The 18,375-nt window shown below is 44.3% G+C and overlaps 1 protein-coding gene across 5 annotated transcripts in view; it reads right to left on the minus strand.

The window, feature by feature from the left end:
• The window catches only part of MAP2K5 (mitogen-activated protein kinase kinase 5), a 178,019-nt gene that overhangs the window by 147,296 nt on the left and 12,348 nt on the right, over window positions 1–18,375 (minus strand). For 4 of the 5 annotated variants that reach the window (XM_056571648.1, XM_056571650.1, XM_056571652.1 and 1 more), the window contains one exon: window positions 10,211–10,280. In XM_056571648.1, coding sequence (XP_056427623.1) covers window positions 10,211–10,280 — 70 coding nt within the window. Of the gene's footprint in view, window positions 1–10,210; window positions 10,281–10,419; window positions 10,469–18,375 lie in introns of all 5 variants that reach the window. The other variant, XM_056571651.1, reaches the window with a different exon arrangement.

Genomic DNA, 18,375 nt, shown 5'->3' on the forward strand with positions numbered 1-18,375 from the left:
CTTGTCCTGAGCAAACAGGAGGGAGGGAGCTCTGCTTTAGACAGTGTGATGTGACCGCTACAAGCAAGACATCTCAGCTGATATGGAGAGATCTATGCAATGTGGCTAATAATATTATGTTAGTATGTTGCTTTACTATACTTTTTGACACCATACACAGGTTGTTGCTTTCGCTGGACAACCCCTTCCTATGATATTGGCTGTAATGTGTGTCCAATAAGGAGAGAGAGTGATGTTAAAGAGGTTACTCAAGATTAAAAGTTTTCTACTATCCAGGGAATTGGTGATAAGTAGCTGATCGGTGACTGCGGGGAACATCACCGATCCCAAGAACGGAGGTCAATAGTTCCCCGAGTGGAAAGATGGGCAGCATGTATGCTCAACCACCACTTCATTCATTTTCTATGGGTCTGAGCACTGAACGTGGCTATTTTTGAAGTCTCATTGACTTAGCATGCGTGCGACTGATTCATTTGGGGGACAATGTACGTCTTGTGTTCTTGTGATCAGTGGGGGCGACAGTAGTTGGACCCCGACTGATCAACCAGTGATCACCAATCCTGTAGATAAAAGGATAACTTATAAGCTTGGTATAACCCCTTTGATGATGACGATCTCGTCACAAAGCTGTGGAACATGTTGGTGCTATATAAAGGAGCAGATATACGTAAATATAACCAAATTAGCTAATTAACTTTATATCTCTTTGTGATATAATCCTGTATTATGGGAATATCAGAGATGCACCTCACAGGAGATGGCTTGGCAGTTCCTATTTTTGTACAAAGTCCTGATGTTACATAGAGCAGCTCTGATTGGTGAAGGATGACTTACGGGAAAGAGGAAGATGTTCATTTCCTTCCTTGTTGTCACAGAACATTTCTCTTTAAAATAATACAAAGTTCAGTGACCACCAATGTCTACATCACAATTTAGTCTTCTGAATGGCAATTCTGTTCTACCCAGTTATGAGAGTGACATATTGGTTGCTCTATACCAGTGTGCCTCCAGCTGTTGCAAAACTACAACTCCCAGCATGCCCGGACAGCCAAAGGCTGTCCGGGCATGCTGGGAGTTGTAGTTTTGCAACAGCTGGAGGCATGTCGGTTGGGAATCATTGCTCTATACAGCTATATAACTGGTCAGGAGAATCTCGGACCATACAGATCTTCTTCCCCAAATGAGGTTAAGCTCTACAGCAATCTTATAATATCACCTGCCTTAGTTCTGGAAGACGAGAGTACAAAGTCCCCTTGGAGACTGCATAGTTTCCTTCCCAATGTCTCCAAGTCTCCTGCAAGAAATGATCTGGAAAAAATTATCTAGATGTTGTTTCAAGGCTGAGTGCATCGGTTTCATTGATGATCTGTCACACTTTGCGATGGCTTTGGACGACTGAATGGCCCTTAAGGCTTCATATATAGGGAGACTCTGTTAGTTACTATCCATCATGTGTGATCAGCCAGTAACTTCCAATAATAAAGAGGGCATCAAGAGGTTAAACCTCATCTTGAATCTGAATGTCTAGCATAAGGGGGGGCATAAATTGAGTCCTCCGCCACCATAGACACAAAGCATATGGGGCCGGGTGTGCTAACGGTGTAGGTTTGACACAAGGTAATGCATTTGATGAGGGGGTTTAAGCTGAATATTGGGACGCATTCACATATTCAGCATATTCAGATGAGAATCAAAACTAGAAGAGATGGAGACCCAAGTTTGCTATGGTATAGGAACCCTTTATAGGACCTAGCACTAGCAATATAGCTTTAGCACCTGCATGAGAAACCCAGAAACTGCAGAAGTGTAACAAAGGGGGTCCGTAAAGGCCTAGGGTACCACAGATGGGGCAATAGTGAATTAAATGGGGAACTCCGCTGCTCAGCATTCAGAACTGCTCCCATAGACTTGCATTGGATGTGGGGGGGTGACATCATAAAGGGGCATGGCCGTGACGTCATGAGCCCCAAGCGGGGTGCTGCAAAGAGATCGCGGGGGTCCCAGCTGGGACCCCCACGATCAGACATCATATCCCCTATCCATTGGATAGGGGATAAGATGTCTAGGGGCGGAGTACATCTTTAAGGCTGCATTCACATCAGGATTGAGGGGTACGGCAGCCGGCGTACAGCAGGAGGATTTAAAAACCGGCTGGTACGATGGGTTGGACGGAGTCAGATAGTGACTCCGGTCGGCTCATTTTTGGACCATATCAGCTTTTGTTGCCGGACTAAAAATCATGGTCTTCTGCATTTTCAGTCCGGTCACAATAGCTGATCTGATCCAAAAATGAGCCGACCGGAGTCACCATCTTACTCTGCCCGGCTAATACAGCTCACACTGGTTTTTAAATTCTCCCACTGGATGTGGCTGCTGTATGCCCAAATCATGATGTGAATGCACCCAATGAACCAGCTTTGGGCTGGTTACTTTTTGCATTAGATTTCTGAGTAACAACATTTAAAGAAAGATTTGATATCATTTTTTGCTTTTGGTCTTTACTTAGCATAAATAGGCTTGTTACTAATATTGGAAAATTATCTGAGAATCTTTCTGCAAATAAAATGTAAATGAAAATATTTTCAGTACAAATGTGATGAGTTATTTGAACATCTTGTATTTAAAATCAAAGACCGAATTCACACAAGGTAGGTTCACTATAGATTTTAAATAGGAATTTTCCACAGGAATCATCCCCAGCAGATTACAGGATATGTGGTGAGAATCCAAAAATCTTATCCAAATCCTTCCAATTTTTTCCAGCACAGAAATATAAGCAATTGCTCAAATTGTGAATATGTTGCCGATTGTGACCACAATCACTGACCCTATTTTACTAAGAGGGTTTGGTTTTTATTAGTATGGAATGTTGTTTGAGACCTGCACATTCTGTTTTCTGTTGGGACACACCGGTCAGGAAATTTCTGACCATCTGTATTTTGGTGGGATTTTCCAGCCATTTATTCACAGGATTTTGTGTGAATTTTTAAAGTAGTAAATAAAATGGGCAACGAGAATATGCCCCTATCTTGGGCGCCCACATGCCCTTTACAGACGACCATACCCTTTTGTAGGTTGGTATAGTTATTTTGGCACATTGCTCCACAAATTCTGGTGAAAACACGATTGGCGGAGCAATGCAACACATTTTGGGCATTATCCTGACAAAAGCAGGTCAGGTTCACATGAGTAAATTAATGTAATAGGGGTAAATTCCACAGAAATGTGATGAGATGTGGACTTGGCCTAATAACTAACCAAAATAATTGAGGTAACGGGTATGTCCATACAGGTTACTTTTATAGCCAAGGAAAAATATAATAACCATTTCCAGCTCAAAGGAGTTACCCCATAACATCAACCATACTGAGCCGACATAGATGGACATTTATCAACGGGTTTAGTCAGGTTTTCTTTACTATAATTGTCGCAAAATTGTCGCAACTGCGACTACATGTGTTTTTGTGCGACAATTTGCATGAAGAACAAGAAAAGCAAGAAAATTCAAACTTGCTTATGTAGTAAATTTTTCAAAACGGATTTGCTTTAGTCGGGTATTTATGAACTGCGACAGTCGCAACTGCGCAAAAAAAAGTTGCAACAAGGTTAAAAATTGACTAAATTTACTCCAGCTCAAACATGGAGCAGAAAAAGCTACTACCAAAGTAAAAAAGAAAAAATTACTTACGTGAAAGAAAATCATCAACAGGCTGAAAGCAGTTGATAAATAAGTCACACATAAGCAAAAAAAAAGTAAGGAAAAAATTACTAAAAAAAAAAAGAATACATAAGCAAACATTGATAAATGTCCCTCATAGTCTTCTACCATCGCCAAAACGTAAAGGGGATATTTATCATTGTGTGTCTTTGGTGAGGGAGTTCTGAAGTAAATAATTTTTGCTTTGGTTTTGCTTACGTGCGACACATTTATCATGATGTCACATGGTGGTTGATTACTTTGGTGCATGTAAGCAAAAAACGTTAAATCACACTTTGTATGCTGCCAAAACTCTCCACAGACAGATCTTTAAAGGGGTACTCCGCTGCTCAGTGTTTGGAACAAACTGTTCCGATCGCTGGAGCTGGGAGCTTGGGATGTCATAGCCCCGCCCCCTCATGATGTCACACCCCGCCCCCTCAATGCAAGTCTATGGGAGGGGTCGTGGTGGCTGTGGCATGACGTTTGTTCCAAACCCTTACTAGCGGAGTACCCCTTTAAGCCAGGTCTGGGCTGGTGTAGATTCTAAGTGTTTTGGAGAGGTTTGCAACATTTAATGTGACATTTGCTTTTCATAAATCTGTGACTTTAAATAAGCGTCTTTGAACAATATTGATTCGGGTGGATTATGGACTAAAAGTCACATAAAAAATTGCCTAGGCGCACATATGACGAAGAAAAAGACAAAATGCAAGCACAAAAAAATCCCTTAATATGATGATGAATCTCCCCCTCCAGTCTTATAACTGGGAATAATCTTCCATTAATGGTACCTGACAGACCCTCCCCTTACCTTACTCTTTCTTCCTCCACTCTCTCTTTCATTCCTTTTTCTAATTCTTTATGTCTACTCCTGTTTGTTTACTGTAACAAGTGGAATATTTATCTAAAATGACACAAAAAGCATTAACTAAAATGCTTATACAGCTAGCTAAAAGGGATATCCCAAGCCCTAAAAAACATATCCCTCTCCACGGAATAGGGGATAAGCCTCTGACCGTATTCTCTAGAATGGAGAGGTGGACAGCACACACTCCATTCATTGTCTCTGGGAGCTTCGCAGATACCCAAGTACATGTTTAGAGCCGAGAGTCAGGGGTTCTGTTCTACAGATTAGACACTTATCCTTTAACTGGAGGATAGGATATATGTTTTTTTGGGCTAGAATTCTCTTAACTAAAATGTTTCCCTATCCTGTCTCCTGTGTGGGGAATACTGATGTTTTGTGTGATTTTGTATTATGCAGTATTTTCTCAATAAAATCTTTTGTGAAACTAAAGAGGTTATTTCAAGATTAAAACTTATTTCAAGTACTGGGATCCCAACAATCCAAAAATACAATTCCCTTTCTCCTTGAGTGAATGCAGCAGCGCACATGCTTGACCCCCACTCCATTCACCCCTTGGGTTCTCAACCAGGGGTATGCCAACGGTTATGCGGGGGTACGGCAATTCGCTGACAAATACTGGCCATGCATTGGCCAGTATTTGTCAGCGTAGAGAAGGGATTGGATGCCGCAGTCACCGCGGCAGCTCACTATATTGTACCGCGGGCGGAGCTAGGACCAACTTACTGTGGCTGCCGGGCCTGACGTGTGACATCCCTGATGTAGCACAGTGGTGCCGGAACAGTGCAGAAGGACGTCACCCGTCAGTGCGGCCCTCCGACTCCCGCCGAACGGGATAGACGCCGGCCTGGTAAGCATGTTAAACTAAGTGTAACATCGCAGTATGGGAGGGTGTTATTGTATGTATCTCATATATCGGCCCAGGGGGATCAGAGGGGGGGAATAATGGCAGAAGGGGATTAAGTATCGCATTAGTATCGCATTAGAAAGGTAAGCACACTCTATTATGAAATTAAGTAGTGGAAAGGAGTAACTCACTTGGATTGAAGATCCCTCAGCACTTCCAGACACATCAGTAGATATAAAACAAGCTTTTATTTTGTCTTCTTAAAAAACATCAGGGTAGCAAATCATGTTAAAAACATGGACCGACGCGTTTCGGCTGTGTAGCCTTTCTCAAGGTCTGCTCAAGACAAATATTATGCCAAATAAATACACAAATGCATACAAAGCTCCTCCCTCTTGTGCACATCACTTCCTGTGTCATTCCTGAATTTAAGCTCCATATTCACACTTGATTGTGTGCATGCGGTTTATGGGAAAGAAGAAAAGAAAAAAATAGGGGGTATAAACATGGTGTCCTATCCAGAACGGAGAACATTGCTGGGGCCAAACCCAGATCAGAGTATCTGTATCTGGGGGTAATCGTAGTAGAACAACATTTCCAATAAGAATAACCAGGCTGTTTTTCCACTACTTTTTCTCATCAGTTCGATGTTATCAAAAGTCTTATTTTGGAAAATTTGTCTATCTTGAAACAAGATCCATGTCTGGAGGAAATCTTGAGATCAGATTGCAGGTGTGTGGCTAAAAGGAATGTCTCCATTGGCAACATGATCTCACCTAGTTTCTTCAGGTAGGAACAACCAAGGGTTAACAGTACCTGGTTGAGATATTATGGGAGTACACCTTGTGGGAAAACACGATGTCCCATGTGCCATCTCATGATCAAAACACAACAGATAGAGTCATTCATGAACAATTTGATTTCACCAATCAAAACTTAAATTTCCTGCGAGACAGATCATCATGTTGTATACTGTATATCTTGCTTGGAATGTAAGAAACAGTATATAGGCTCAACAGTACGTAAATTGAAACATTTTTGGGACATACATGAAGGCAAAATCACACATATGAAAGTAACAACTATTGAACGTACTTTCAAAACGCCAAGGGGTGGGGACAGAACACGAAAACTGCGCACCAGAGAAATATACTGGATCATGAAGATGGGCACCAGATGGTCTCAACCTGTCAACCGGTCTAACGTTATGCTTTTCTACTGAATAATATTGATGAGTGGTTACTAATGTCTTGGTAGATGTGTATTATATTTGGATTATTATATACATTTCTGTGGTTGAGGGTAAAGGGTGTTTTTTTTTTTTTCTCCATAAACCGCATGCACACAATCAAGCAAGTGTGACTACGGAGCTTAACCCCTTAAGGACGCAGCCCTTTTTCACCTTAAGGACTGAGCCCTTTTTCACCTTAAGGACTGAGCCCTTTTTCGCAATTCTGACCACCGTCACTTTATGAATTAAGAACGCGAAAACGCTTTTACCGAATATTCTGATTCTGAGATTGTTTTTTCGTGACATATTCTACTTTATTTTGGTGGTAAATTTTTGGCGTTACTTGCATCCTTTTTTGGTGAAAAATCCCCAAATTTCATGAAAATTTTGCATTTTTCTAACTTTGAAGTTCTCTGCTTGTAAGGAAAATGGATATTCACAATAAATGTTATTTTTATTCACAAATACAATATGTCCACTTTATGTTGGCATCATAAAATGGACATATTTTAGCTTTTTGGGCTTCAAAGTAGAGCAGCAATTTAAAAAAAAATTCATGAAAATTGCTAAATCGGAAGGGACAGATGTTACCGAACTACAACTCCCAGCATGCCTGGGCAGCCCAGGCATGCTGAGAGTTTTATTTTGGCAACATCTGGAGGACTACCGTTTGGGCATCACTGTAACAGTGGTCTCCAAACTGTGACCCTCCAGATGTTGCAAAACTACAACTCCCAGCATGCCTTCCTAGTTTGGCCTTCCTAGTGGTTGCCACAGTAAAGATCCCTTTACTTTCAGTTTAAATCCACCCCCCCCCCCCCCCCACAGTAGTTTCCCTACCTGATCCGATCATCGCTATTTTCCGGGTGATCGGGTCACCAGAGACCCGATCAGCTCGGGATAGCAGAAAATCGCATGTCTGACTTGACATGCGATTTTCTGCGATCGCCGACATGGGGAGTCTCTGGACCCCCCCTGGGCGATGTGCCGGGGTGCCTACTGAATGATTTCAGAAGGCATTCCGGTCCGGTCCCCAACTGGCTAGCGGCAGCGACCGGAATTCCCACGGGCGTATGCATACGCCCCACGTCCTTAAGGACTCGGGATGCAGGGCGTATGCATACGCCTGGCGTCCTGAACAGGTTAAATTCCCCCAATTTTTTTTTCACTTACCCATAACCCAAACGCAGGCACATAATCAAGCAAGTGTGAATATGGAGCTTAAATTCAGGAACGACACAGGAGTGATGTGCACAAGAGGGAGGAGCTTTGTATGCATTTGTGTATTTATTCGGCATATTATATTTGTCTTGAGCAGACCTTGAGAAAGGCTACACAGCCAAAACGCGTCGGTCCAAGTTTTTAACAAGATTTGCTACCCTGATGTTTTTTAAGAAGACAAAATAAAAGCTTGTGGTTTATATCTACTGATGTGTCTGGAAGTGCTGAGGGAACTTCGCTCCAAGTGAGTTACTCCTTTCTACTACGCACCTTGTCCACGGCAGCACCGCCCTGACAGCTGCAACTCGCATGGAGAGGTGAGCAAACTTTTCCTTCTTTTTGCTTATGAAATTAAGTACTTTTATGACTTATTTTGTCCCCAGGTACCCGTGGACATACTTTCACCCTTTTGGGGGTACAGTCGTGAATAAGATTGGGAACCACTGCTCTAAGAGACTGCATAAGGTGGAGGACTACAGGACTTGGCTATCTGCATGTGTCCCTTACAGAGTGAACAGTGTGGGAGTTGGAAATCTGCATTACTGCTCCAGCATTTGGAAGTAAGTGTTCTGAACACTGTTTTCGCGCTGCGGGGGTCAGTCACGCCCCTCGTGAAATCACGACCACGCCCCTCAATGCAGGTCTATGGGAGGGAGCGTGACGGCCGTCAAGCCCCCTCCCATTGACTTGCATTGAGGGGGCGTGACCATGATGTCACAAGAGGCGTGGTGGACCACCGCAGCGCGAAAACCCCTGTTCAGAACACTTACTTCCAAATGCTGGCCAGTGGAGTACTCCTTTAAGGGACAAGGGATTTCCATTTTCATGATGGGTGTGAAATAGAGCACTGGAAAATTATATTATAAATTATATTTAAAGAAAAACTGAATTAAATTAGTTACATGGAGAGAAATTATGAAAAAGCCTGACATTGCATACTCTGTTTTGCTAGATTTTGTTATGTGAAAAGCATTCTGAAGAACAATAATGCTAATAAAATGCCACGAGCAAACATATCCCTAAAAGTTTTATCTGCACTTTGCAGACATAAACCAGTAATAAATACATCTATGGTATATACTTGAGTATAAGCCGAGTTTTTTAGCACGATTTTTTTGTGCTGAAATGCCCCCCTCGGCTTATACTCGAGTGAACTCTCCGCCTGTCAACCCCTTCTCAGTGGTCTTCAACCTGCGGACCTCCAGATGTTGCAAAACTACAACTCCCAGCATGCCCGGAAAGCCATCGGCTGTCCGGGCATGCTGGGAGTTGTAGTTTTGAAACCTCTGGAGGTCCGCAGGTTGAAGACCACTGCGGCCTTCGTCATCATCCGGACCCCCCCTTTAGTTTTCTACTCACCTCCCCTCGGTGGGAAGGAATTGTGAGCTGGTCTGGGCCATCTATGCTGCAGGGACCGTCCGGTGGGGAGGGTTAGTCGTTCCGGCCGGTCAATTTTCACAGGGAGGCCCTCTTCTCCGCTCCAGGCCCAGCCCCGGCCTAGTGACGTTGCCTTGACGACGACACACAGGGATGTCCGTGCGAGTAACTAGGCTGGGCCCGAAGCGGAGAAGAGGGCCTCCCGGTGAAAATGGACAGGCCGGAACGACTAACCCTCCTCACCGGAAGGCCCGGACCAGCTCACCCTTCCTTCCCACAGAGGGAAGGTGAGTAGAAAACTAAAGGGGGGTCTGGATGATGACGAAGGCCGCAGTGGTCTTCAACCTGCGGACCTCCAGAGGTTTCAGAACTGCAACTCCCAGTATGCCCGGACAGCCGATGGCTGTCCGGGCATGCTGGGAGTTGTAGTTTTGCAACATCTGGAGGTCTGCAGGTTGAAGACCACTGATGAAGGGATTGACAGGCGGTGATGATGAAAGGGGGGGGGGGGGATGATGACGGGGTGATGATGACGGGGTGATGGTGATGATGAAGGGGGTGACGGGGTCTGGATGATGACGGGGGTCTGGATGATGACGGGGGTCCGGATGATGACGGGGGTCCGGATGATGACGGGGGTCCGGATGATTACGGGGGTCTGGATGATGACGGGGTGAAAATGACAGGGTGATGATGATGGGGGTCTGGATGATGACGGGGGGGGGAGGGGGGATGAAGACATGGGGGGGGGGATGATGCATTTCCCACCCTAGGCTTATAGTCGAGTCAATAACTTTTCCTGGGTTTTTGGGGTGAAATTAGGGGCCTCGGCTTATATTCGGGTCGGCTTATACTCGAGTATATATGGTAAATGACAGCAGAGGTGATCATACATTGGGGGGGTAGGTGAAGCAAGCGGCAGTGGTTCTACAGGAGAGCAGTTACATGCAGGGGTAAGAGAACACTCACCACGTGGATAGATTTGCAGAGGTTCGATCAGAGGGCTGCTACCCTGCTGCTCAAGGACCATGTTGCAGTACTGAAAGGAAACACACAAGAATTTTAGCCTTATTAAATCCTCCTAAAATCACAGTCCAAAATCTATAATCTGAAACACATGATGCTGATCATGGCAACCAGAGACTTAATTTTCTAACCTTTAAGTTGTGGGCAGATACCTGTTTGGTTGTCATGAACACCATCACTGTTCTCACTCCTGTCTTCATACTGTCAATGCCAAAAACAACCAGTCACTATGGAGGATAGTCTGCATTCACACATGCATTTCCCTGTGATCGACTTCTAAAGGACAGGCTACCTATGTACAGCTGTATTATTAACCCCTTCACCCTGCCATGTATGTGCTTTACTGTACAACAATTCTGTAATACAGTACAGTCTGTGTGATCTGCCCTTCCTGAACATTTTGATCTGTTAAAGGGGTACTCCACTGGAAAACATTTTCTTTTAGATCAAGTGGTGACAGAAAGTTTAACAGATTTGTAAAATTACTTCTATAAAAAAAAAATCTTAATCCTTCCAGTACTTATGAGCTGCTATATACTACAGAGGAAGTTCTTTTCTTTTCGAATTTCCTTTCTGTCTGACCACAGTGCTCTCTGCTGACACCTATGTCCATGTCAGGAACTGTGTAAAGCATAAGAGGTTTGCTACGGGGATTTGCTCCTACTATATGGACAGTTCCTAAAATAGACAGAGGTGTCAGCAGAGAGCACTGTGGTCAGGCAAAAGGAAATTCAAAAAGAAAAAGAACTTCCTCTGTAGTATATAGCAGCTGATTAGTACTGAAAGGATTAAGATTTTCAAATACAAGTAATTTACAAATCTGTTTAACTTTCCAAAACAGCAATTAAAAAAAGAATAATAAGTCCAAAGGCAGCCATAACCTTTATAGAGTATCTGTCACCAAACGAAACTTTTAATATATTGTTTCTTATGTAATTTATGCTATTTACCTGCTGTTAAAATTCTCAACCTTTATATGTTTTTCAGGTGATTGAAAACCCGCCAACTAGGTGGCTCTGTTCTTTTCCCTGCACATGTCATACAGTTAGTTTGGTCTCCTCCCGACCTGGCAGGAGACCAAACTCAGGAAGTGCGTGCAGGGCATGGTGAGGCACAGCTCTCACAGGCTTCAGTGATGTCATGCCTGCGGGGAACACCCACTTTCTCCTGCCAGGAGCTCACACAATGTGAACAAGGGGAAAGGTATGATACACAGCTTTTTAAAGCTCAGAAATTTTTTAAGGACAAGAGGGGTGTAAGGAGTAGTTAGGGAGTATAATCCGAGTTATTTTAGAAAATATGGTTTGATGACATGTACTCTTTTTTAAAGGGGTACTCCGGTGCTTAAACATCTTATCCACTATCCAAAGGATAGGGGATAAGATGCCTGATCGCGGGAGTCCCGCCGATGGGGACCCCCGTGATCTTGCACGCAGCAACCCAGTTAAAATCAATCCACGGAGCATGTTCGCTCTGGGTCTGATTACCGGCGACCACAGGGTCGGCGGCGTGTGACGTCACGCTCCGCCCCTCAATGCATGCCTATGGGAGGGGGCGTGACAGCTGTCACGCCCCCTCCCATAGGCTTGCATTGAGGGGCGGAGGCGTGACGTCAAACGGGGGCGGAGGCGTGACGTCACACGCCGCCGACCCTGTGGTCGCCGGTAATCAGACCCAGAGCAGACGCGCTCTGGGGACTGATTTTAACTGGGGTGCTGCGTGCAAGATCACGGGGGTCCCCAGCGGCAGGACTTCCGCGATCAGGTATCTTATCCCCTATCCTTTGGATAGGGGATAAGATGTCTAAGCGCCGGAGTACCCCTTTAAGCACAATACAAGAAAAAAGGTGTGATGTTTCAGAACGGTTTCCACAGTCTACAGACAGTACATACACAGCCTCGTTGCCATAAATCCCATAAACTGATATTTCATATTTTCTAGTCTCTTTTTTTTGCACTTTACTCCTCCAAAACCGGCACAATTTTATGCAAAAGAGAAAGAAATTACGGCAGCAATATTTCTATGAAACCTTATAAAACAGCTAGTAGAGTCATTCATCATGAATTTTACAAGACAAATTGCTGCTCTTTCTCTAGGAAATGAATTGAAAGGGGCAAATGCAAAAGTTAATTTCTATAATAACAGGCAGCTAACTAGACCATTATTTAATACCTTACATAAATTTGCCATTGAGGTTTAATTTCAGTTTTCCCCGCTACTATATTACTCACTCCACCGCACGCTTCTCACTCGCTCAGTATTTATACTAGAACGATGCAGAATATGAGCGCGATCTACATTTATCTGCATAATGAAGTTCAGCCAAGGACGCAGATCTAAAGCGGGTGATGCTTAGAGAGGAGCGAATCAATGAGGGCATGGCAACATTTTCTACTGGGTATCCAGTATTCCAGCATGACAGCTAGGGCTGGGCGGTATACCGGTTCATACCGAATACCACATTTTTTGGGCTGCACGATATGAATTTTCCCCGATACCGCAATATCGGTTGGGCCCCTCCCCCTCGGGAATGTATTATCAGCGCAGCGTTGTCCCCACATCGGGGAACTAATCCTATGTTTACCCGCCAGCACTGTTCTGCTCCCCCCAATTAATGATCAGCCCAGCGGGGTACTACTCACATATGTCAAGCACTGCCCTCCTCCTCTTTGTTGGGGGCCGCAGGGCACTGGAACTCCATAATGTACGCCAGTGGTCTCCAACCTGCAGACCTCCAGATGTTGCAAAACTACAACTCTCAGCATGCCCGAACAGCCAACGGCTGTCCGGGCATGCTGGGAGTTGTAGTTTTGGAACATCTGGAGGTCCGCAGGTTTGAGACCACTGCTATACGCTGTATACCTATGCCCGGGCTGCAAAAGATACAGAAAATAAACTTTTAACTCACCCACCTCGGCCGCACGCAGGGGACTGGAACGTGGACAGCCGTCAGCCTATCACCGGCCGGAGCGATGCCCCGCCCCGGCCAGTGATAGGCTGAGCCCACTGTCATGTAAGAAGCCGGCTTGGGGGGACAGAACAGCGCTGGCGGGTCACATGATTTGGGGGGGAAGAAAATACCGTGATATACCGTGGAACCACCGTAAGTTAAAAAAATAGTGATACACATATTTGGTCATACCGCCCAGCCCTAATGTCAGCAACAAAAACTTTAAAGCAACCCAAAAAGTTAGGTGTATGTGGCAAATTTCCAAATATATTAGGTACCTGGCTCCAGAGCACAGTATATTATGAGGTTTATTTGCTAAATGTGCACTGGATGGATTCTGACATGGACTCGGTGAGGATTCTGTTCAAATATTGGCATCAGTTCCACAAGCAGACCGCCTTAGATTCATTTTTAAAAGGGGTACTCCAGTGAAAAAACATTTTTTTAAAGAACATTAAACAGATTTGTAAATTACTTCTATTTAAAAATCTTAATCCTTCCAGTACTTAGCTGCTGTATGCTAAACAGGAAGTTCTCTTCTTTTTGAATTTCTTTTCTGTCTTACTCAGGAACTGTCAAGAGCAGGATAGGTTTGCTAGGGGGATTTCCTCCTACTCTGGACAGTTCTTAGAATGGACAGAGGTGTCAGCAGAGAGCACTGTGGTCAGACAGAAAGGAAATTCAAAAAGAAAAGAACTTCCTCTGTAATATACAGCAGCTGATAAGTACTGGAAGGCTTTAGATTTTTTAATAGAAGTCATTTACAAATCTGTTTAACGTTCTGGCACCAGTTGAGTAAAAAAAAAAAAAAAAAAAATTGTTTTTCACCGGAGTACCTCTTTTTAACCCCTTAATGACCCAGCCCAAATATACCTTAAGGACCCGGCCATTTTTTGAACATCTGACCACTGTCACTTTAAACATTAATAACTCTGGGATGCTTTTACCTTTCATTCCGATTCCGAGATTGTTTTTCGTGACATATTCTACTTTATGTTAGTGGTAAAATTTTGTCGATACTTGCATCATTTCTTGGTGAAAAATTCCAAAATTTGATGAAAAAATGGAAAATTTTGCATTTTTTTAACTTTGAAGCTCACTGCTTGTAAGGAAAATGGATATTCCAAATAAATTATACATTGATTCACATATACAATATGTCTACTTTATGTTTGCATCATAAAATTGACGTGTTTTTACTTTTGGAAGACATCAGAGGGCTTCAAAGTTCAGCAGCAATTTTCCAATTTTTCACAAAATTTTCAAAATCGGAATTTTTCAGGGACCAGTTCAGTTTTGAAGTGGATTTGAAGGGCCTTCATATTAGAAATACCCCACAAATGACCCCATTATAAAAACTGCACCCTTCAAAGTATTCAAAATGACATTCAGTAAGTGTGTTAACCCTTTAGGTGTTTCACAGGAATAGCAGCAAAGTGAAGGAGAAAATTCAAAATCTTCATTTTTTACACTCGCATGTTCTTGTAGACCCAGTTTTTGAATTTTTACAAGGGGTAATAGATGAAAAATCCCCCCAAAATTTGTAACCCAATTTCTCTCGAATAAGGAAATACCTCATATGTGTATGTCAAGTGTTCGGCGGGTGCACTAGAGGGCTCAGAAGGGAAGGAGCGACAATAGGATTTTGGAGAGGGAATTTTGCTGAAATGGTTTTTGGGGGGCATGTCACATTTAGGAAGCCCCTATGGTGCCAGAACAGCAGAAAACCCCAACATGGCATACCATTTTGGAAACTAGACCCCTCAAGGCACGTAACAAGGGGTCCAGTGAGCCTTAACACCCCACAGGTGTTTGACGACTTTTCGTTAAAGTCGGATGTGTAAATGAAAAAAAATAATTTTTCACTAAAGTGCAGTTTTTCCCCCAAATTTACCATTTTTACAAAGGGTAATGGGAGAAAATGCCCCCCCAAATTTGTAACCCCATCTCTTCTGAGTATGGAAATACCCCATGTTAGGATGTAAAATGCTTTGCGGGCAAACTACAATGCTCAGAAGAGAAGGAGTCACATTTGGCTTTTTGAAAGCAACTTTTGCTGAAATGTTTTTTTTGGGGGCATGTCGCATTTAGGAAGCCCCTGTGGTGCCAGAACAGCAAAAAATACCCACATGGCATACTATTTTGGAAACTACACCCCTCAAGGAACGTAACAAGGGGTCCGCTGAGCCTTAACACCCCACAGGTGTTTGACGACTTTTCGTTAAAGTTGGATGTGTAAATGAAAAAAATTATTTTTTTTTACTAAAATGCAGTTTTTCCCCAAAATTTTACATTTTTACAAGGGGTAATAGGAGAAAATGACCCCCAAAATGTGTAACCCCATTTCTTCTGAGTATGGAAATACCCCATGTTAGGACGTAAAATGCTCTGCTGGCGAACTACAATGCTAAGAAGAGGAGGAGCGCCATTGAGCTTTTGGAAAGAGAATTAGTTTGGAATGGTAGTCAGGGGCCATGTGCGTTTACAAAGCCCCCCGTGGTGCCAGAACAGTGGAACCCCCCACATGTGACCCCATTTTGGAAACTACACCCCTCACAGAATTTAATAAGGGGTGCAGTGAGTATTTACACCCCACAGAACTTTGGAACAGTGGGCTGTGCAAATGAAAAAGTTTATTTTTCATTTTTACGGACCACTGTTCCAAAAATCTGTCAGACATCTGTGGGGCGTAAATTCTCAATGTACCCCTTATTACATTACGTGAGGGGTGTAGTTTCCAAAATGGGGTCACATGTGTCGGGGGTCCATTGTTCTGGCACTATGGGAGCTTTGTAAACACATGTGGCCTTCAATTCCGGACAAATTTTCTCTACAAAATCCCAATGGCGCTCCTTCTCTTCTGAGCATTGTAGTTCGCCCGCAGAGCACTTTAAATTCACATATGGGGTATGTTCTTACTCAGAAGAGATGGGTTTACAAATTTGGGGGGGCTTTTTTCCTATTTCCCGATGTGAAAATGAAAAATTTAGGGTAACACCAGCATTTTAGTGAAAAAATATTTTTTTTTTCATTTTCCCATCCAACTTTAATGAAAATTCGTCAAACACCTGTGGGGTGTTCAGGCTCACAATACCCCTTGTCACGTTCGGTGAGGGGGTGTAGTTTCCAAAATGGGGTCACATGTGGGTATTTTATTTTTTTTTGCGTTTGTCAGAACCGCTGTAAAATCAGCCACCCCTGTGCAAATCACCAATTTAGGCCTCAAATGTACATGGTGCACTCTCACTCCTGAGCCTTGTTGTGCGCCCGCAGAGCATTTTACGCCCACATATGGGGTATTTCCGTACTCAGGAGAAATTGCGTTACAAATTTTGGGGGGTCTTTTTTTCCTTTTACCGCTTGTGGAAATAAAAAGTATGGGGCAACACCAGCATGTTAGTGTAAAAAAATAAAAAAAAATTAGACTAACAGGCTGGTGTAGTCCCCAACTTTTCCTTTTCACAAGCGGTAAAAGGAAAATAAGCCCCCCAAAATTTGTAGTGTAATTTCTCCCGAGTACGGAGATACCCCATATGTGGCCCTAAACTGTTTCCTTGAAATACGACAGGGCTCCGAAGTAAGAGAGCACCATGCGCATTTGAGGACTAAATTAGGGATTGCATAGGGGTGGACATAGGGGTATTCTACGCCAGTGATTCCCAAACAGGGTGCCTCCAGCTGTTGCTAAACTCCCAGCATGCCTGGACAGTTAGTGGCTGTCCAGAAATGCTGGGAGTTGTTGTTTTGCAACAGCTGGAGGCTCCGTTTTGGAAACCCTGCCGTACAAGACGTTTTAAATTGTTTATTGGGGGGGGGGGCAGTGTAAGGGGTGTATATGTAGTGTTTTACCCTTTATTAGGTGTTAGTGTAGTGTAGTGTTTTTAGGGTACACTCACACTGGCGGGTTACGGTGAATTTCCCGCTAGGAGTTTGCACTGCGGCAAAGAATTTGCCGCAGCCCAAACTTGAAGCAGGAAATTTACTGTAAACCCGCCAGTGTGAATGTACCCTGTACGTTCACATTGGGGGGGGGGGGGGGGGGGGGGGGGCAAACCTCCAGCTGTTTCAAAACTACAACTCCCAGCATGTACTGACAGACCGTGCATGCTGGGAGTTGTAGTTTTGCAACAGCTGGAGGCACACTGGTTGGAAAACCTTCAGTTAGGTTCTGTTACCTAACTCAATATTTTCCAACCAGTGTGCCTCCAGCTGTTGCAAAACTACAACTCCCAGCATGTACTAATCACCGAAGGGCATGCTGGGAGATGTAGTTATGCAATAGCTGGAGGTACCCAACTACAACTCCCAGCATGCCGAGACAGCTGTTTGCTTTCTGGGCATGCTGGGAATTGCAGTTTTGCAACATCTGGAGAGCTACAGTTTTTAGACCACTGCACAGTGATCTCCAAACTGTGGACCTCCAGATGTTGCAAAACTACAACTCCCAGCATGTCCAGACAACAAACAGCTATGTGGGCATGCTAGGAGTTGTAGTTTTGCAACATCTGGAGGGATATAGTTTAGAGACCACTGTATAGTGGTCTCAAACTGCAGCCCTCCAGCTGTGGCAAAACTACATATTCCAGCATGCCCAAACAGCTGTCTGGGCATGCTGGGAGTTGTAGTTTTGCAACATCTGGAGGGCTATAGTTAGAGACCACGGTCTCAGACTGTAGCCCTCCAGATCTACTTACCGGCTTCCGTAGGATCCTGGGAGCCGTCCTCTTCAGACGCACGTGACGCCGCCCGCCGATCAACGTCGCCGCAGCCTCCGGACGGGTAAGTGGACGTTGGCTCCCGGTCCCCTTCGGTTCCCCGTTCTGCCCCGCCTCTTGTGGGAGGGCAGGACGGGGAAAACGAAAGTTAACCCCCCCTCCCCCGGTCTGCTATTGGTCGTCGCCTCTGACGATCAATAGCAGACCAATAGCAGGGATAGGAGGGGTGGCAACCCTGCCACCTCACTCCTATGCCTACAGGGGGATCGTGGGTGTCTTAGACAACCGCGATCCCCCTTCTATTCCGGGTCACAATAGACCCGTATGACCCGGAATCGGCGCAAATCGCAAGTGTGAATTCACTTGCGATTTGCGCCGATCGCCGATGACCCCCCTGGGCATTTGCACGGGGTGCCTGCTGATTGATATCAGCAGTCACCCCG

The sequence above is a fragment of the Hyla sarda genome, chromosome 4 (genome assembly GCF_029499605.1).
Source record: "Hyla sarda isolate aHylSar1 chromosome 4, aHylSar1.hap1, whole genome shotgun sequence".
NCBI classification, from domain to species: Eukaryota; Metazoa; Chordata; class Amphibia; order Anura; family Hylidae; genus Hyla; species Hyla sarda.